At 42.8% G+C, this 20,901-nt stretch overlaps 1 protein-coding gene across 1 annotated transcript in view; it reads right to left on the bottom strand.

Moving 5' to 3' along the window:
- Positions 1–20,901, bottom strand: part of LOC120504458 (myosin heavy chain, skeletal muscle, adult) — a 36,891-nt gene that overhangs the window by 3,460 nt on the left and 12,530 nt on the right. Inside the window, exons 27-32 of the mRNA XM_039713969.1 lie at positions 3,224–3,342; positions 2,749–2,945; positions 2,287–2,470; positions 2,035–2,200; positions 1,737–1,861; positions 1,156–1,464 (exon numbers count right to left, since the gene is read on the bottom strand). Of these exons, the coding sequence (XP_039569903.1) occupies positions 1,156–1,464; positions 1,737–1,861; positions 2,035–2,200; positions 2,287–2,470; positions 2,749–2,945; positions 3,224–3,342 (1,100 nt within the window). The remainder of the gene's footprint in view (positions 1–1,155; positions 1,465–1,736; positions 1,862–2,034; positions 2,201–2,286; positions 2,471–2,748; positions 2,946–3,223; positions 3,343–20,901) is intronic.

Here is a 20,901-nt window from a genome sequence, read left to right as displayed (position 1 = left end):
TACTTGCGCACGCCCTTCACGGCTTCAGCGCTGCGCTTCTGCTCAGCATCAACCTCCCCTTCCAGCTCCCGCACCTGCAAGGACAAGCCCATCCCTGCAGCTGCCCTGACAATGGCTCTCCAAGGAGAGACACGCTCACTCAGGCACAGCCCCAGCCCTACACACCCTGGCCTCCAGCTTCTGGATCTGCTTCTTGCCTCCCTTCAGTGCCAGCTGCTCGGCCTCTTCCAGACGAAGCTGCAGGTCCTTCACTGTCTGGTCCAGGTTCTTCTTCATCCTCTCCAGGTGGGCACTGGTGTCCTGCTCCTTCTTCAGCTCCTCTGCCATCATGGCCGCCTGATCAGAGCAAAAGGTCAAAGCCATTTTGGGACTGGAGATATTTTAGGGAGAGTACATTCATCGTCAGCAATGCCAGGAGTGTCCAACTCACATCAGTGATGGCCTTCTTGGCCTTCTCCTCAGCATTGCGAGCTTCCTGGATGGTATCCTCCATTTCACTCTGGATCTGGGCAATGTCTGTTTCCAGCTTCTTCTTGGTGTTGATCAAGCTGGTGTTCTGTTGAAGGAAAAAAGCATATTTTCTTTTTCTCCAGATGCTTCACACCATTTTTAGAACAATCAAATTACCTATTTTTATTTATGGTTTTGTTACAGTTTCATATGAAGAATACAAATAACTAATAAATGGCAATGGTAAACTGCTGAAGACAAATTGTTGTATTACAATTAAAAAAGGGGAACCACACCTAGTTTTAACATTAATTCTCTAAATACTGTAGGTGTATGTCTTCAGTTCTAGAATTTACCTGAGTGTGGAGAAGCTGAACTCTCTCACTTGCGTCCAGAAGCTCCTGCTCAGCCAATTTCCTCGACCGCTCCGTCTGCTCCAGGGCTGCCCGGAGCTCCTCAACTTCAGCCTGCAGCAGGTTTGCTCTGCGCTCCACCATGGCCACCTGCTCCTTCAGGCTCATCCTGTGTCCTCAGAGCATCATCCAGATGGATCTGGGTGTCCTGGAAAGAGAGATAAGAGAGATTGGGAGGCATATCCTTCCAATTTTTTTTTCCATTTTCATATTAATATAGAAAAGATAGAATAGTAGAAGAGAAATATTTTCAGCTAAGAAACCCATGGGAACCTGGTCTGTAATGCCATACCTTGAGCACTGCCTGAGTGTTTCTCAGGTTCTTCTGTGCCTCTGCAGCCACACGATTGGCATGGCTCAGCTGGATCTCCATTTCATTCAGGTCTCCCTCCATCTTCTTCTTCAGCCTCAGGGCTTCATTCCTGCTCCTGATCTCAGCATCCAGGGTGCTCTGCATGGACTCTACAATTCTGAGGTGGTTTCTCTTCATCTGATCAATCTCCTCATCTTTCTCTGCTATCTTCCTGTCAATCTCAGACTTCACTTGATTGAGCTCAAGCTGCAGGCGCAGGATCTTCCCCTCCTCATGTTCCAGGGAGGCCTGAAAAAAGTATAAAATCCAGTTAATTATAAAAAATAGCAATGTCAACAACATTATATTAATTGTTATCTCAAAGAATAATGTATAATCAGAGGTCTGTTATTGCAGGAAAGGAAAGAAAAAAGCATACCCATGGATTCAAAGTTTTTACTGGTGTGAAGAAAATCTGCTTCCTATGCCTCCACTTAATTCCCCGTGCATAGAATTATTTAAATGTTATCTGAAGTTGCCAGACTCGTTGTAAATAATCAGTTAACAACAGAAGGCTTTACCTCAGCTTCCTCCAGGGAGGCTTGCAGTTCAGATTTCTCCTGCTCAACCTGCTTCTTCACTTTCTCCAGCTCATGAATTGCCTTTCCTCCCTCCGCAATCTGCTCCGTGAGGTCAGAAATCTCCTCTGCAAGGAAGGGAGAAAAGCACCATGGTCAGGCAGAGAGCTGAATGGAGAAAGGCTCTGGTGCATCAAGGTGACAGGCAAGATCTTACCCCTGCAGGTCCAGAGCTGTTAAGTGTGGCAGACAGACAAGTTTGTAAGAAAGGCCAGGGAGGAGCAGAGGGCCAAGGACTTACGCTGCAAGTTCTTGTTCTCCCGCTTCATTGTTTCCAGGTGGTCCAAGGACTCCTCATAGGCATTCTTCATCTTGAACAGCTCCGTGCTGAGAGAGCGCGACTCCTTCTGCGAGGCCTCCAGCTCAGCCTGCGTTTCCTCATACTTCTGCTTCCATTCTGCCAGGATCTGAAGAGAAACAGGATGTGACTAGGGCTGAGGCCATCATGGAGCCATGCTCTGGCCAAGGATGCTTGTGCTGGAGGCTAAAAGACCTTGTCAAAGTTCTTCTGCTTCTTATCCAGAGCAGCACAGGCAGCATTGGATCTCTCCACATCAATCATCAGGTCCTCCACTTCATTCTGCAGCCTCTGCTTTGTCTTTTCCAGGGAGGCACATTTGGCATTGACAGCCTCAACATGTTCCTCTGCATCCTGCAGACGCTGTGCCAGCTTCTTCCTGTGTTAAACATATGTCATGGTTTAAGAGAAAAGGGAAAGCTGTGCCATGTGGTTGATGGGATTTTCCCTCTCTCTTTACCAGTCCCTCTTTTCTACATGTTTGCCTGTGTTTTTTTCCTTTGATTCCCACATCATACGGATTACAGAATTTTTTTGCTACTCTCCTTTCACACCAGCCCAAGAAGAACACTGACTTCTTCCCAATAATGTCACTGTGATCTCCAATAATTTCTGGTCTTAATCTCTGCTAGCCTTTCTAATTTTCCCTCCACGTACTTGGCCTCCTCGAGCTCCTCTGTGCGCTGAATCGCGTCCGTCTCATATTTGGTTCTCCACTGAGCCACTTCGCTGTTGGCCTTGGACAGGGCTCGCTGCAGCTCCCCCTTGGCCTCCTGCTCCTCCTCATATTGTTCCCGGAGCAAGTCACAGTCGTGGCGAGCGGACTGCAGGGCGTGGGCCAGGGTACTCTTGGCCTGCAGCAGCAAGGGTATTGGGTCATGGAAGAGAAAGATCCAAGGAAACCTGACTGAATATTGATTGGATACTGGATTATGCTTCTATGCAAATAGACAACCATGCACTCAATGAGGAATGAAGGTGGGACTGAAAAAGATGAATAGTGGATCAACTCTAGTTAAAAGTTAGCATGAAATGACTTGCACCAGATTACATGAGATTTTTTTTCCCTGTCCCATCATTGTGGTTCAGTAGTCACATAAGTGTCTGGAGCACCTCTGAGAGGAGGAATCACCTTTATCTCTTCCTCCAGGTGCCTCTTGAGTTCCTCAATCTGTTGGGTGAAAGCCTGTTTGCCTCTTGACAGCTGAGAAACCAAAGCATCCTTCTCTTCCAACCGACGTGAATATTCACCTGAGAAAATGTGCAGATACACAACAGTTTTAACGCCATTCACGGTGACACTGCAAATATTTGGAAATGTAAAACCAGATGGTTTTCTGTTCCTGCCGAAACTTATGATCCCATTTCAAGCATTTCACAATAGATGTGACACAAAGTGTGTCGAAAAGACCACATGCCCTGAAAAGTAATTTCTGCAATAACTCTGAGACATTATTGATCTGCACATGTAGATGTGGAGGTCTCACCTGACTCTGTCTGCAGACGAGCTCTTTGAGCAGTGAGGTCATTGATCATGCGCTGATGCTCTTCTTCCTTGCTCTTAATCTCACTCAGCTGATCTTCCAGAGTGCGGCACATCTTCTCCAGGTTGGTCTGTTTCAGCATATAGAAAGGGATGAGTTAACCATCCACACTCTAAAGAAGCCTGGGAGCAAGGATTGTGTTGCATTCCACTGGGTCAATGAACCAATAAAATAATTGTGTACCTTGGCTTTGGTCTTGGCTTTGGTCAGAGTATTGACTTTGTCTTCCTCTGCCTGCAGGTCATCCAGGGTCTGCTGATGTGCCTCTTGGAGGGCTTTCTTCTCTTTTGTCAGCTTGGCAATGGTCTCATCCAGGGCTGCCATCTCCTCAGTCAGGTTTTTAACCTGTGAGAAGAAAGGAGCAAATATAAATAAAGGAAGTAGATATAGAAGTCCTGTAATAGCACAGGGGTCTTTTTCAGAATGTGAGTGGCAGGTTCTACCTCATACCTTGTTTTCAGTGGCATGTTTTTCCTTCTCCACCTTGGCCAGTGTTAGCTCAAGGTCATCAATATCTTTCTTCAGCTCTGAACATTCATCCTCCAATTTCCTCTTTTTGGCTGTCAGTTCAGCATTAATTTCTTCTTCATCCTCTGCCCTTTCAGTCACCTCTTTAATTTTGGCTTCCAACTGGATTTTGCTTTTGATGAGTTGGTCACACCTTTCCTCAGCATCAGCCAAGCTATCTGCTTCCTGGTGGGGAGACGAAGATTCTGTTTGTTTCTAATATTTTAAAGTTTCTCTTCTTTATTTTTTAGCCTGTCAACTCAAACAGGTTTACAATGTTGTCAGGTTTTCTGCCTGGGAAATAGATGTGCAAGTTCTCAGTTTGGAATGTTCAAAATATTTTTGTTGCTTTTTTCTCTTTCAAAAATATCTCTCAGAGTTTGTAGTTGTGATAATATTAAATGCTATAGGGGTTTCAGGTACAATCCTGTCTTGGATATCTAGAGATGGCAACTTCCTCAGAAAAGCAGGAGCCCTTACAGCCACTTGAAATCTCTTGCTTCTTTTACTATCTGTAAGAGAGCTCACCATGCTACTGCAAGTCAGCACTTTCTAAGGTGCATGTTTCATAGAATGGACACCTGACCTTCTGCCCGAAACACAGCAGTCAGAATGAGTAGGTGCTTTTTCTGAGTAGCAAATAAAGCTTCTCAGAAGCCTTCTTGCTATCGATGAACTGTCCCTCAGGGATGGCACTTGCATTAAGCACCTTGTATCTGTGGAATTGGAGGAAATAGGAGGAAGACAATGTCCAGTCATAAGAATGTTCTGTACACTGAAACCAAGAGCAGTGTTTGCAGCAGAACTAGGCTGAGGAAGTTGGAATTTCATCCGTCCATTCTTAGAGACCTTGGCAAAGCTCAGTTGTGTGATGGAGAGCAGCTGGTGAGGACAACTAGCTTATCTTTTCATTTCACAGCTCTCACCTTTGTTTGAAGTCAGCATAGAGGACTCTGCTGGGAAACCCTTTCCTGCAGATCCTGATCCCTTCCAGCACGCCGTTACAGCGCAGCTGGTGCAGCACCAGCTCGTGCTCCATGGCACCTGGCAATGCAGAGCACAAATGAGGGGCACATCTTGCAGAGCAGAGGGGAATGGATGTTTCAGAGCAAAGATCTTTCTGCTTGGGGTTCTTACCAGGTGTTTTAGTCTCATTGGGGATGATGCAGCGCACAAAATGGGGGTGAGTGCTCCTCAGGTTGGTCATCAGCTTGTTGAGATTCTCCTGTGGGATCATGATTTAGTGTGCCGTATATAAGAAACATGGAAAAAGTGACTTTTTGCATTCTTTGAATATAACATGAAAAACCCATCAGCTGAGAATGCCACAATCAATTGCTCAGATCCTTCTGATTCCCAGCATTAAACCTCACCTTGTAGGACAAAAAAACCCCTTACCATGAACCAAATAAGTATAGAAAGGCACGTTTTATCACAAAATTTTATAATAAATGCAATTTTATGTTTTTACAGTGCCATTTTTAATTCCATAAGATTTTTGTTTCAAATAGTGGTCTAAAAAGAAGTTATACGAAGAATATTTTTTCGTTGGTTGATTGCTTGACTGTTGGGGATTTTTTTGCTTTCTTCTTCTGTGTCTGAGCGAGCTAGAAATACATAATAATTCTCTGAATATATAAAAAGAAAAGGTGTTTACGTACCCGGAAAAGAGCTGAGACAGTCTGGAAAGAAGAACCCTTCTTCTTGCCTCCCTTCTTGCCGCCACCACCACCACCACTAGCCTCTGATAAAGTAAAGACAATGAAACATCGGTTGCTTTGGGGACTAACCACCATGCATCAAAGAAATGACATTTCAGAGAACTGACCTGCCTCTCCTCCAGCCGAGGCAAAGAGTAAAGCCAGGGTCTTCACAGAAGACTTCTGGTAAAGCCCAATGACAGTTTCATTCAGAGGGTCCTTGTTCTTCTCCAGCCACCCAGTGATGTTGTAGTCCACTGTGCCAGCATAGTGCACCAGGGAGAAATGGGCCTCAACCTTGCCTTTGCCAGGCTTGGGCTTCTGGAAATTGTTGGACTTGCCCAGGTGCTGGTCATAGAGCTTGTTCTTGAAAGAGGTGTCAGTTGCCTTGGGGAACATGCACTCCTCTTCCAGGATGGAGAAGATGCCCATGGGCTGGGAGAAATCACAAGTGACAAGGGAGGACAAGGTGAAAAGGCAGAAAGACTCAGAGCTGAAATAACTTCCTGAGTGAGATGATATTACTGCTCTCAGGGATTGTTCTGCTCAGCAAATCGTAAAATAATACAAACTGATGTATCTGCAGTACATCTACCATTTCAAGCTGCATGTAAAAATATACATAAAATTAATGCATTTTTGAAAATACCTGACACTGTGAATTACAGAAATACCTTTTCAATGAGCTCAATGCAGGCAGCCAGGTCCATCCCAAAATCAATGAATGTCCATTCAATCCCCTCCTTCTTGTACTCCTCCTGCTCCAGCACGAACATGTGGTGGTTGAAGAACTGTTGCAGTTTCTCATTGGTGAAGTTGATGCACAGCTGCTCCAGGCTGTTGAACTGCTCAGGGGAAAAAAACCACAACAACCAGCCTTCATTAATATGCCCAGTTCTTCATCATTCTCCACCACCCTTTATAAATCTCCCCAGTTAGAATACAGCTGTATTATCAGGACCACACCATAACAGAAGAACCCATATGCAGCTCCAGAAAGAAATAGCTACATAATGTAAATGAGGGATTTTTTTCAGAGCAATTTTTTTGGTGACTCTCCTAAGATTAATCAAATACTTTGGCATTTTTTTAATTCAGCAAACAATGTGAGTCTCCAAATTGAAAACCCTTGATATCTCTGATTAGACACCTAACTATTTGTTTCTTGGTTCTTTCAACATTTTGAACATCTTTAACTCATTATATATTTGCCAATGCATCTCCTACCTCTGCTCCAGAAGCTCTTTTATGAATTTATTGGAATTCTTTTGGCTTATTTAATCCTTAACATTAAGCTCAAACTGTTGTAATATTACAACATATAAAATTCTATTTTCTGCTTCTGCACAAACAACATGACTCTGTGCTTGTACTGATGGAGCTTTTGAGGGTTTTGTTTTCTTCTAGAAAAGAAAATTACTGGGTTTTTTTCTGCATAAAATCGCAAATTACTAGTGTGTTAAACTTTCAGAGGAATATTACTTGCAAGTCCTGTGATCTAACAATCCTTCCCTTCAAGAGCAGCTGTTAACCCTGGAATCCTTACATCAAAGATCTCAAAGCCAGCAATGTCCAGCACACCAATGAAGTACTGCCTGGGCTGCTTGGTGTCCAGCTGTTCGTTGATGCGAACAACCATCCACAGGAACATCTTCTCATAGACAGCCTTTGCCAGGGCACCCACTGAATTGTATACCTAAACCAAAGGAGAATGGAGCAGAAGGAAAATAGTACCCAAAGGCAGAGAGTAAATCAAGTCAGAGGTTCCCAGTCACCATGTGGCTGTTGTTACCTGCTGCACAGTTTGGCCCTTGGTGACGTATTCATTCCCCACCTTGACTCGGGGGTAGCAGAGGGCCTTGAGCAGGTCTGCTGAGTTCAGACCCATCAGGTAGGCAGCCTTGTCAGCAACTGAACACAAAGAGAGTGGGAGAAAGCAACAGATGAGAAGTGAGAATTAAAATTGGATATACTCTAACATGTAGCTGTTGGTCTCATCACTGAAATTTTGTGATATCTTGAAGGGAAATTTAGAAGCATAAATAGTCTGGAAGCTGATATTGATGTTTTTGTGATAGTAAACAGAAGGAAAATACATGATTGCCAACTTTCAGCTATGTAACCATTTCTGTTAGTAGGAGTTCCATAAGGTTTTAATACCTTCTGTGCCATCAGGCTCTGCCTGCTCCTCTCGTTGTTTCTGCTTGAACTTCAGATTCCCATAGTGCATGACAGCCCCTGTCAGCTTGTAGATGGCTAATCTCTCATCAGCAGTGAAACCCAGGATTTCAATGGCACTCTGGCAACAGAATCAGTCAAATAAATCTCTGGGCCATCAAAAGGAAGTTTCACCACACCAATATGCTCTGTGACACTTACATCTGTAGCTATCAGCTCCTCCTGGTCGTTAATGCTGGGAACAGTGATCTCGCCTTGACTCACAAATTGGTAGTCATAGGGGTTGGTGGTGATGAGGAGCATGTCTGTAAAGAGGAATAGGATGTATCTTGGTGTGAGAATGAAGATAAATGTTAAACACATTCAGATTTTATCAAATAATTCATAATACTTCCTACCAATTAGCTCTGGCTTCTTGTTGGACATGATCTGATAAAAGATGTGGTAGCTCCTTTCCGCCTTGAGCTGGAAAGTGACTCTGGACTTCTCCAGCAGATCTGGCAAAGATGGTAAGACAGAGTCAGATCTAAGAAAGAACACTGAGGTAGAAAGGGAGGAAGGAATGGGATCAGGTCTGGTGGTCTCTTACAAGTTTCAATGTCAGCAGAAGCCAGCTTGCCTGTGGCACCAAAGTGGATTCTGATGAATTTGCCCTTTTGGAGGGGAAAGAGAAAAAAAGACATTTTGAAATTTCACCATGACTGTAAGCATGTGACCTTATATTTTCCACAGAGGACAGGTTTCAAACTTAGAAGTTGTTTCACTTCTATTTTTTTTTTTTACAAAGAAAACAGGACAAAAACAAATTCAGAAAATTCTTTATACTGCCAATACTAGGTAGATCTGAGCTTTATTATCCACTACTCTTTAATGGATAACCATGAATGCACATTAATGAGAAAACCACTAATAAAGTATTTTATTGGGTCACTTATGTTGCAATTCAAACACATGGATATACTGAAAGCCATTTTCTAATCAGAAAGCATGCTGTGCAAGCAGATTTTGGTGGTGCAAAAGTTAAATGAGGATTTTGGTCTTGTGAAAAACACAAGTCAGCTGTTACTCTCTGGGCTGTAGATATAGAGGCAACACACCCAAATCATGAGCTTTGAGGTTGAGCCTGAGGATTTGTATTGTGATTTTTCAAGGAAAGTCACAGGTAATCTAATAGAGCTTATGAATGGCTTTTTGCATTAAAACAATCAAAAGAACATGCCATAGTAGTTTATTTTCTGGTAGGATGTATTGAAGGAACCCCATCCCTACCCCTTCCTAAACAACTTATATCAAGGTCTGAACAGTCAGATTAATACACCTGCCCAGTTTTGTGCCTAAAACACAGATTCATTTTTTTGCTAGTGTGATGAAGGCCGGCAAAATTTCCATCCAGCAATTTCTAGCCTGTATGCCTCATCTTTCCCTTCTTTTATAGTATGTCAATTTCCACAAAATGGTGTCTTCAGTCCATATGACAGACACTAAAAATATGTGTATATCTATTTATAGGTGTGCAATTATATAAATATAAAAACATATTTATAATATCCCCCTTTGTATGCTGTATTGTACTTCTAAGGATGTACTTTTAATTAGATAGTGTACTTTAAGTGGCAAAAATTCACAGAAACTACTAGTGTAATGAATAGAGTTATCTGACTTCAACACTTCAGAACCGAAAACATGTTCTGACATGCTTGTTCCATATAAACAACAACTTCTTTAATATCATCCAGGCTGCGTAACGCTCTTTGAGGTTGTACAGCACAGCGGGTTCGTGCAGGTGGGTCATCATGGCCATGTCCTCGATTTTGTCATACTTGGGAGGGTTCATGGAGAAGATTTGATCATCCTTCACAGTCAGGGTCTGTCAAGAAAACAAAAAGATCCACATGTGTCTCTGAAAAGCTCATTGTTGGGATTATATGTTTTCCTTCAGCCTTGTTTTTGACTCACCTCTCCCCCTTCAGTCTTGACAGTGACTTTGCCCGATTCCCTGCCTGTGATCGTCCCTTTCACAAAGGATTCTTTCGGATGAGCCACAAAGACCGATGTCTTGGCATCAAAAGGTTTGTTCTGGGCCTCAATTCTCTCCTTCTCTGACTTTCGGAGGTAAGGAGCTGCCTCCCCAAAGATGGCCATCTCAGCGTCCGAAGACATGGCTGCACTTTATGGAGGGGCTTGTCAGCAGTGAACACTGTGGAAGAGTAGATATGTTACCCAAATGAGTCAATATTTTTTGTTGTCACACACGTTATTGATAGACACTAACAGTGTAATAGAAAGTGGGATTTGGGAAGAATCTGGAGTAGTTCTTTGCTTCACCTTCCTGTGTAACCAGAGCAAATTTTGGATGCAGGTTCCCACAGCTTTTTCCAGAGAAGTTTTTACTATGTCAAAGAATGGATATTTCTCAGTCCCTTTCCATCCTAGCTTAATGTCTGATGACCCTGATGGTGATTTTTTTTCCCCTCTTTATTACCTTACCAAAAGTCCCATGGCTGAAACCTGTGGTTTTTACCCCTCAGCCATTTACTCTGCCCATTTGAAAAGAGTCTGACTATTTCTATGATATAACCATCTCCCTTTTGTTGATAATTTCTTAATTTCATCCCCAGTGTAGACAAACCTCACCATTGCAGCCTCTTCTCATACATAATGTTTTCTTACTAATCTTGAAAAATCTCTGCTGGATTCATTCCAGAATGTCACTGTCTGGTCACCAGAAAGCACCAAACTGAACACAGTGCTCCAGATATGGGAGCTGATTGCAGGGAAAGAATTGCTTGTCTTTACCTGCTGGCCATGCTTTCATGAGTGTCTGACAATGTGCTGACCTTCCTTCCCCCAAAGTCACAATGTGACACTTGCACCCGAATTCATGAAATCTTTCTGCAAAGCTGTTTTCCAGCCAAAATGAAAGACAACATACTCTGTTGCATGGGACCATTCTTTCTCACACGCAGGATTTGTGAGGTTCTTATCAGCCTCAGGATGAAGCTTTCTGAGGATGTTTTCCAGGGTGACATTGCTTTGTAGCATAATTGCAAGTTTCTGTTTGTTGTCACCTATAATTCCTGAGGATGCATTCCATGCATCATTTGGGTTACAAAAAGTATTTGGAAAGCATTTTCATAACATTTATTGACCAGTTTCATATGCAGTAATAATTACAACTCATAAGTCTGAAGGTTTTGCAACATTCTGTTCTGTTGGCTAGCTCTGTCTGTCTGGACTTCATGCCAGAATAGATCATTTACCTCAGTGTTCCATAATTAAACATAAGGAATCCCCAAGAAGCATTTCCTGGCATTACATAGAGGCTGTGTCTTCCAGCACAGCCACTTATGAAATCTTGCTAGCTGTGAGCAGCCTGCCCAACCATCAGCATGCTTTATTAGTCATAGCAGAGCACTGGCCAGGAACACATGCAGCAATTGCCTATAAAATTTTGTCACCACGAAGAAATCTGTTCTACAGAAATCTTCCACCTTTTTCTGTCCCTTAAATGCAAGCAAATGTGGCTCTTACCTCTTATGCTATTTGCAGGCTGGGAGGTGATCGGTGCTGTAAGGCAGAACCATGAGATCTCTCATTATTGCTGCACACAATTCCACAGACAGGTCACAAAGTGAAAATATCAACATGCCTTGTGATACAAATATCAAATCCTTCCATGTACATGTACATACACCAGGACAGCAGGGCTGGAGTGGGACTGCAGGCACACTGTCCCTTTCTGCCAACCACAGACGTGCACTTACCACGAATTTCCTCTGCAGACAGAGCAGCCCAAATTCAAGGACTCTTTTATAGGGTCTGGTCAGCGCATGCTGCAGATGCCTCCTCTGTCTTTGGGCAAAGCATTTCTGGCAAACCTTGTTTTTGGCAAAGCATTGTCTGGCAAACTGAATGTACTGAAAACTGGAAAGTGATGTTACTAGATATAATTAGAAAATTTTGGTCTCTTCCTTGCTATGTGAATAAATCGCCTATAAATAATACGAGAAGATTCCTAAGGAGGGAAATACAGCTAATGATGACTAGAGGAATGAGGGTAACCACTAATAACTGTAAGGCCATGGATGCTCCATGAATCTGAGCTAAGGGAGCAAGGGAAAACCATTCCCTGGGCAAGCACAGTGACATTTGGATGCATGCTTCAGCTTATTCTGAGGACATCATGTGTCTGATGTCAGTTGTCCTTCCACAGAGCTCTCTACTTACAGGTCTTGGATATGACACGTGGATTTCACTGTTGTCTGCATTGCTTACCTTAGTCAAATTATTGCATATTACTCTGTATTCATATTACTCTATATCCATATATCTCTGCAGGGCTGGATTCCATCAGTGTCTGAAACAAAAGACAACCCAGCTGAACGAGACAGGACAGAATGAAGGATGTGTATGGGAACAGTATGTTCTGCCCAGAAATGCAGCTTGGGCAAAGCACTGGAGTGCTGATACTCCCCATGGAGGAAAGGGAATTCAGGCATCCTGAAGACAGGCTCTTGATGAGAAGAAGATCACAGAACAACAGAACTTGGTCCAAGTCCTCTTGGACAGGGGAGTTTCTTTAAGAAATAAGAATATCTGTATCCAGATCTTTGTAGCTCCTTCCTCTCACACATGCCAAGAGAGGGTTCCCAGTTAGAATATGTAAAAACAATGCATGTAGTGATCTTGCTGAGAATGTTAAGAATATCTGTATCCAGATCTTTGTAGCTCCTTCCTCTCACACATGCCAAGAGAGGGTTCCCAGTTAGAATATGTAAACATAACATGCATGTAGTGATCTTGCTGAGAATGCTTCCACAGCCTCTCTGATGTGTTGCTCAGAGATTTTCTGAGTCAGTGATGTCTTTGATGTATTCTACATCTAAACCTAATTTTTATACTATGAATTTGTCCATTACCTGGCATCAAGTAGTTGTACACCAGAGAGACATGCACATCACTTTGGTGCAAAACCTAATGTATTCCACAGAAAATTCCATTATTTATCCAAATCTGAGGCCTACAGACATGTCTTAAATAAAAATAAAAAAACAAAATGAACAAACAAACAAAAAGAAGATAGCACAAATTGCTGTTGAAGAGCTATAAGTGAGCTTCCTGCTCCCAATGACAGAAAAATCCACAGAGACCAAGGTTGCAGATAAGATGAAAAATAGTTATTATTTTAGTGCAAAAAATGAATGGAATTTGTTATAAATATAAACATTATAGATCCAGAGAATTTAACACTGAGTTTGTATTTGCAAAAAAGCAAAAAAAAAAAACTGGAACAAGTTAATATTAAGAAATTTGGACTCCCAAGCAGTGGCACATTGTCCCCAGCTTGAAATGAGGACATGTAAGAACTGTGTCGGCTGGATGTAAATGTGACTACAGTCTCTGAGGTAAGAAAGTAGGCATTTTTTTTATATTTCCTAGGAAGTGGAATGTTAACAATCACCATGACTGTAAAGTATGCTGGTATAAATAAGGCACAAATCACTTCCTAGAAGCAAAATTCTGATTTTCCTGAATTATGTGTGTACTGAAGGCTAAAATGAGAGCAGAGATGATGGCTTGATATTTGATCCATATAAGCTGTGTAACTGTGGGGTAAATATAAATGGTATATAAATGTATAATAAAAATTAAATAATATAATTTTATATATTATATATTATATATTAAATAATTTAATATATTATATATATAAAATATAAATTTATAATAAATTTATATTCTATAAAATTCTGAGGTGGGATGAGAGTTTGTTTGAATGAATGTCTGGGAGAGGTCCGATCATCAGACATTGGTTTCTCTGGGTCTGGATTGAAGGCACTCAAGACAATAGTTCATGTTCAGACTCAGGTGTTTATTATTTCTTATCAGTGAAACAGCCTCACAACCATGAGTTCTGCAGCCTTTCATTATCAAGGCACAAAATGGCTAACTATCTCTTGTTACAAGGTCTTTTAAGACTAATCTATCCAATTAAGAAATGACACCTGGATTATTTTTCTTTTTAACCCAATAACTGATCCCTCGAAGCCCGCAATGTGGACTTTAATGCCCAATTACAAAACATCACCTAAACCCATGAAGAAGAAGGAAGAAGGTAAAGAAGAACAACCTGCCTCTGCCCTGAAACCTCCATCTTCCTTCATATTTATTACTATATTCTAAAACCCCAAACTCCAAGTTTTCCACCCTGTGATATTACACACTTCTAGCCAACTACACACCCATAATCCTAGTGCTCTCAATTTTGTAGGCCTTCTCTACAGTCTCAGGTCAATTGCAGTGTTCTCTTGTGGTTCTGTGCCTTTCAGCACAGAAAGTTTAAAAGTCTCAGCATCCAGGGTTCCAACAATCAGAGGAAGACACAGGAGTGCTCTAAGTCTTCATTAAGAGGCAAGACAATGCTGAGTTAATGAGCTAACACTGTACTGGCATGGGATAAGACCCTGATGACACAGAAATACCTGTACAGTCTCAGCCAAGTCGACTGTAGGGGCAAGACATTTTTGAGTTTCAACTCACCCAATACAGAAAACCTTCGTTCAGCTCCAGACCTGACACAATCTGCTTCAGGGTCACCACGTCTGCCCAGCTGCCACACATTTCTGCCACCCTAATTGCTCCTTTTTCTGCTATGGAACTTTGCTGGCCTCTCAAAAACCCCAAAGGCCGATGATGGTGTTTCAGGCCTGCCATCAGTCCCAGTCATCCAGGTTCTTCCCTCTCCAAAATGTGCCAGCCTCATGTTCTTCCTTCAGAACTCCTCCTCCCTCTGCCCTCGGCCAGCACCCAAGGGGCACTAGTGAGCCACCCACTTGCTTTTAGGTAGGACAGACCTGGCAGGACCTACAGCCAGCCCAGAGCAATTTCCTGGCAGTGGCTCAGCCTCTGTGGTGTCTGAGGCTGTGTGGCAGCAGTGTCTGCACACACCTTCTCCTACCTTGAACCAAATGCCCTCCCACCTCTCCTGCTACCTGCACTGCCATCTGAAGGTGAGCTCTGTGTGCAAACACATCTTCATTTCACTCAGGAAAAAACACTTTTCTGTGGTTTGCCCTTTGACAGCCTGTTGTCTTCATTCGGACCTTGGAAATGTCCCAAATAAAAAAAAAAATCTGGCTCCCCTGTGCCAAAATTTTAATTAATATTTCTCTGAGAACACACTGAGCTGGACACTTTGATCCCAACCCCACCATTCTGGTTGGTTTATCTCCCTTTTATTTTGATTTATTTTCTTTCCATCAAGCTTCCTCCCTGTCAGCACCAACCAAATAACACGTGTGGCTAATACAGAAAAGAAATAGGGAGGTTGGTGCCTTCCCAGCCAGGTCAGCCAGAGGAACTTGCTAAATATGTTTGACATTCTCTTGCTGTCTCAGACACTGCCAGAATATTTTGAGCAGCAAAGGCCCCTGCAGCCCTGCTAGCTGAAGGGCATCAGCTGGCAAATTGGCTGTCTGGTGGGAAGTGCTCTTTTCCCAGTCTCCCAGTGCTCAGTGCCTGCCTGGTTTCCAGTTTAACACCAGTTTCCTGCTGGACTCTTCCCAGATCCTGGCTGCTCTGATCCAGCTAGATCAGGAATGCTGCAGCTCCTTTGCCTGGACAGTCTCATCTGCAGAGGACAGATTAATCTGTCTTGGCCTGCTTTTGACAAACTCCCTTTCATCCACTTTTCCTTGTAGTGCAGACTCTGTTGCAGGTCTTGCAGAAGGTCACAGCCCTTTGGACAGTCATTCCTTCCCCAGACTTTGTCATTCCCAGTCCTTACTCTAGTCCATACATGGTGTGTGTATGGTGTATGAAGGCAGGTCTGGAAATCCCTCCTGAAGGGGAACTGAGCAGGTATGGTCCCAGTAGAACAGAATTTCTCCCCAGCTTGTCACCTGGTCCCACCAGAATAGAATTTCTCTCCAGCTTGTCACCTGGTCCCACCAATGTTGAGCTATGGTCTGGTCTCTGAAATGGCCACACGAGCACTCCATGGCAGCCACTCCAGAATGAGCTTTCAGTGGGCAGAACACTGGAATCTCATGATTCACAGAAGCATTCATGGCTGGCACAACTGGTGGGAGAATCTTCTCTAGCCTCACTGAGAATTCCTCACCATTCTGGATCATTTTGTCAGTCTGTTATAAATTTGAACAAGAATATGGTCCAGATACAATAACGGATATAGGTAAACTTCAGGTTTTTTGCCTACAGGCGGGCAGTGAAACGGAACTGCCTTTGTTATCATGAAAGTTTACTTACGGTTTTTTATAGAGGGCTTTCATTACATGTGCCTGAGCCTTGGATTTCCTAAATATAATTCCCAGGATTAAGGTGTTTAGTGTGGATGTGTCTGAAGGAAGATGAAAAATGTTCCCCTACCCTGCTCCTCACAGCCCCCATATTGTGAGAAGGACCTGCAGGAGCCTCATGGCCCTTGATGGACTTTTTTTCCGGAAATTCACTGTTTTCTCCACTTTTTTCCTTTGCTTTCCAAAAACCTCAAAGATAGCACAGACAAATCCACCGCTATTTCCCTTTCAGCTTTATACTACTTCAAATTATCTGATACACCAAATATTTTATCCAAAAACCTTCCCCATGGGATCTGCAGCTTGCTAGTGCTGTAGTCAGCCATGCTGTCATGTGAACAGGGCGTGCTGGAGGCATCAGTGCACCCTGTGGACCCTGATTAACTGTCTGGCAGGGAATATTCACACTGCTGCAGCAGCATTTCTGCTGCCTCTGGATAAAGCGAGAGCTCCCAGGAGCATTACCACATGCTGAAAACAAATGCTGATGCTCTGATCTGCTGGAGCAAAACTTCTCATCCCTACTCTTCTGCTAAGACCTAGCTGAGTACTGGACCATTGCAATGGTAAGGACATACTTTGTATATAGAAAACAGTAAGAATCAGATCAGACTAAAGTGATGTGTATTTCTTGCAGGCTGTTTGTGTGTCATACTGTGGCTGGCGTGATGAGTTGCCCAGCAAAGAAACATGGTTTGGAGATCTATTAGACATCCCTAATCCGTGCTGGTGCAGGGAATGGAAAAAAAAAAAAAAAAGTAAGAAACTGATCTAGAAGAAAATTGCTAATTTTCATAAGTAATGACAGACTGGAATGCATCCTTTGGGATGAAAAGCAGTTCAGGATGTTCAGAGCATGGGCTATGAGAGATAAGAGCTAAAATCCATGGAAGTAGAGTGTAAGCCCCTGGATAATGCTGCTGGTGAAATCTGGGGGCGGTGGCAGCTGTTGAGGTGGGGATTTTTTTGGCGGGAGAGAGGGGATTGAGGCTGTTTTTTTCTGTTTGTTAATTTGTATGAATTGGTGGATTTTCTCTCTTCAAGTTCTGTTCCTCTAGTCTTAGTGGTTGCTATTCTTCTGATCTTGCTTCAGTTCATGGAAATCAAAGTGTTACTTTTCCTGGTATGGGCTGTTGTGAGTTACATGTTTGTAAAGGTGATGCCATCCTTTTTCAGTGGGGACTCCAAGTGGCTTCCTGAGAAGTTGCAGTGGCAGATTATCTGCAGTTAAGAGGAAGGTGTCATTTCACTGAGCAGAGGAAGGTAAAAACTGTGACCTGGAATGTCAGGATAAACAGTTCTTGAAATTGCATCACAGTTAGCTAATCATTCTCCTTCTACCAGTACAGCAAACATGAGAGGATGACATCTGAGCAGTGTTCTAAATAATATCAGAGTGATGTAGAGGATACTTTTTTCCCCACACACTGGAGCTTCAGTTACATCGAAGATGAGCAGGGTGGAAAGACTGATAAGCCAATGGGAAGAAGATTAGTGCCTGGAAATGTCAGAGATGTTGGAAAGTGAAGCAGAAATTAGAGAAATCAGTGTTCAAAGTTTAGTATTAGAAAGAAAAAAGGCCAGCTTGTACTGAGAAAAGAAAGGATGATGAGGTGTGACTTACATATAATGTCTTTATATGCACCTCTTAAAGTGCTGATGCTTTTGCACCCGGGAGACACAGTTGTCCATGCCCAAGCTGTTGAAGGTCAGAGAACTCTATAGTCCACATGGGACAGCAGCTCCAGTGGAGCTCATCAGCTGCATCTATTTTAAACCTTCTCTGAGACTTGTTTCTTTAGGCCAGTTATGGGCCCATGTTGCTTCCTAGATCAGTTACCTGTGCATCAGCACATTTCAGATCACAAGCAGCCTAACTCCAGAAATAGTGTGTTGATGCAAAACTACTCCTGTCCTCCAGCCAAGACAGCAAATCAAAAGTGAGCAGAAACTGGTTTTTCTCACTCATCCCTTTAATATTCCACTCTGATTCCAGCAAGTCTCCAGCCCTGCTTTCCAGGATGGCTGGTGGCAAGGCCAGCTCAGCACAGTGCAACGTGTGTGATTTCTCTCCCTCTCCCACCTGTGCAGTTGGAATTCTGGCCCCAGGTGTTGTCTCTTCAGGAACCTGCAATGTTACCTTTCATCAGTTGAGCATCAGTAACAAATGCTCAGGCCGTAATTTCCTACTGGTGAGAGAGGAGCCCCAACAGTGTCAGGTGCTTCAAGTGCATCCTGATTCTTCCACAGTCAGAGCCCCTTGTTCATGTTGGAGGGTGATTGTAACATTGTCCAAAGGGAACAGGGAGATTTGGCATTGAAATATGGTCCCCAAAGTTGTTGTGTTATTTACTACTCTGTCAGCAGGTCTGAAGAGGTACAGATGGAGCTGGAAATACTTCTCCATGTTTTCACTGAGCCACAGTTGTAACACTCTGATTTTTTAATTACGTTTTTGGGGTTGTTTGTTGGTTTGTTTAAAGAAAGATGTTCTTCAGAAGAAAGAAATTCTCCTGCTTTATTTCAAGGGGTGTCAGGTAAGGATTTGTCTGGAAAGAAAGAATACCATCTATCTCTTCAGAGCATATTGTGAGAAGGGAAAAGGAGAAGGGTAATTTCCCTTCTTTGTTGCCCAGATATCACTGGCACTGACGAAGTTTTCACAGCTTCACACATAGAGATGATGTCTCTGAAGAGCATCACTTACAGTGACACAAGAGTCAACCCAGGGCATCATCTTTTCCTTAAATAGATTTAACTACTGCTTAGGAGACTACTTCCATATTTAGTTATTACATGGAAGGATTCCTTGGGTGTAAAACTCAATGTGTTTGGGAGCAGGAGGATCTCCCAGTCCTGAACACTGTTGCTGCAAATACACTGACTGCTGTGGTGCAGTGCAAAAGGCTTCAATCCTGCTCTTTTCTCATCATCTTTCCAACAACTCCAGCTCCCTTCCCTAGCAGTTTCACAGCTCCTTGAAGCACTCCCCATAAATAAAGAGGTGCAGACCTAGCCAGGAACCTTGAGGGACCCACAAATGCTCCTGTAGTGTGATAGAGTGTCCTTTAAAATGGTAAAATGGAAAATGGTATCTGCATGTAGAATCTGCCTTTGGCAGCTGTGTGCTGTGCCTGGGTCCAGTACTGCTACAAACGGGGTTCCCTATTTTAAATACTGCTTCTTGCCTTGCAGGAAACAGCCTGTCATTTGCTTAAGACTTCAGACCAGCACACCTTGTGTAGAAGTCTTTTTTCTTCTCTGTTCAGCTCAAATACCGCTGGTATCTACATTCCACTCCAGTGCTGCAAGAGTCAGACAGGTAGGACACAGTTTGTCATCATTGTCTGTGGAGTTTTACCTCCAAAAAGTGTTAGATTTTATGATTCAAGTTGTAATGTTCTCAGTATTATTTCCACTTGAAGACTTACCTTGTGTGATGAAAACCAGCTCTTTTAGCTTTTTGTATTTGTAAATTACTCTTAATTATTTCTTAGAATAAAAACGCATACATTTCAGCACTGGAAACACTATATAGTAGTGGAGCTGTTCCCACTTGTTCTGGTGGCTTTACATGTTACGCTGCTTGGGGTTTATCCTCTTGTTCACACTTCTACCAAGCTGTTCATTAAGTTCAATTTAATATACAACAGGAACATATTAATATTGGCTATTCTGCCTCACAGAGGAAGTAAGGCACTGCAATATCATCTTATCCAAGTAATACATTATTTGTTTTTCTTTGAAACTGATTGTTAACATCATATTTGTGAAGTTATTAACAGGGCTGTATGATCTTTAAATTTCCTCAGTAACAAGCCACTCCCTAGAGTTACTGGCCTTCGCTTGTCTTGTTCTAAGACAACACATCAGTCCTTGCCTAAGCTCCTCCATATGGACTCAGAGACATACAGATGCTTTTGGGACTACAGATGTTTTCCCCTGGGGAAACTTGCATCTAAATACCACTTGCCCAAGTGATAATGGGACTGCCAATGAGTACCTCTGAGCACCATACCCATGTAGAAACATGATCCACAAAGGAAAACCAATTTTTTCTATGCTGGGACAGAAAAGGTGCTCATCCTGCCTTTGTCCTGTTCCTCTCCCAGTATGGAAATTAAATTAGTCTTATTCCCTCCTTGGTAATGGAGTAAGACAGAGTGGAGGAATACTGGAGATGGGATAACTAAAGCTGTACTGTTATGCAAATCTTAAAGGGAAACAAATATTTCATTTGAAAATACCCCAAACTTGTGTAACTCCAGAACTGAATTATAATGACCAAAATCACAGATTCTGCTGGCAATGCAACGAAATCTATACTCTTTATTTTCTACATATAGACAAGGCTATGAACACTTGAAGAAGGACAGAGGGTACACATTTTGTGCAGCCCTCAGGTCACTTTGCTGTCTCATGACATGCTTACTCTTCCTCTCCTATTTTCTTGCCGTGAATTTCCCGGCTCTTGGCTCGGAGCTTGTTGACCTGTGACTCTGCAATGTCAGCCCGCTACTAAGCTTCCTCCACATCGTGCTGGATCTTGCGGAACTTGGAGAG

The sequence above is a fragment of the Passer montanus genome, unplaced genomic scaffold, assembly GCF_014805655.1.
Source record: "Passer montanus isolate IOZ18808 unplaced genomic scaffold, ASM1480565v1 scaffold290, whole genome shotgun sequence".
NCBI classification, from domain to species: Eukaryota; Metazoa; Chordata; class Aves; order Passeriformes; family Passeridae; genus Passer; species Passer montanus.
This window is presented reverse-complemented; position numbering and strand designations above follow the sequence as displayed.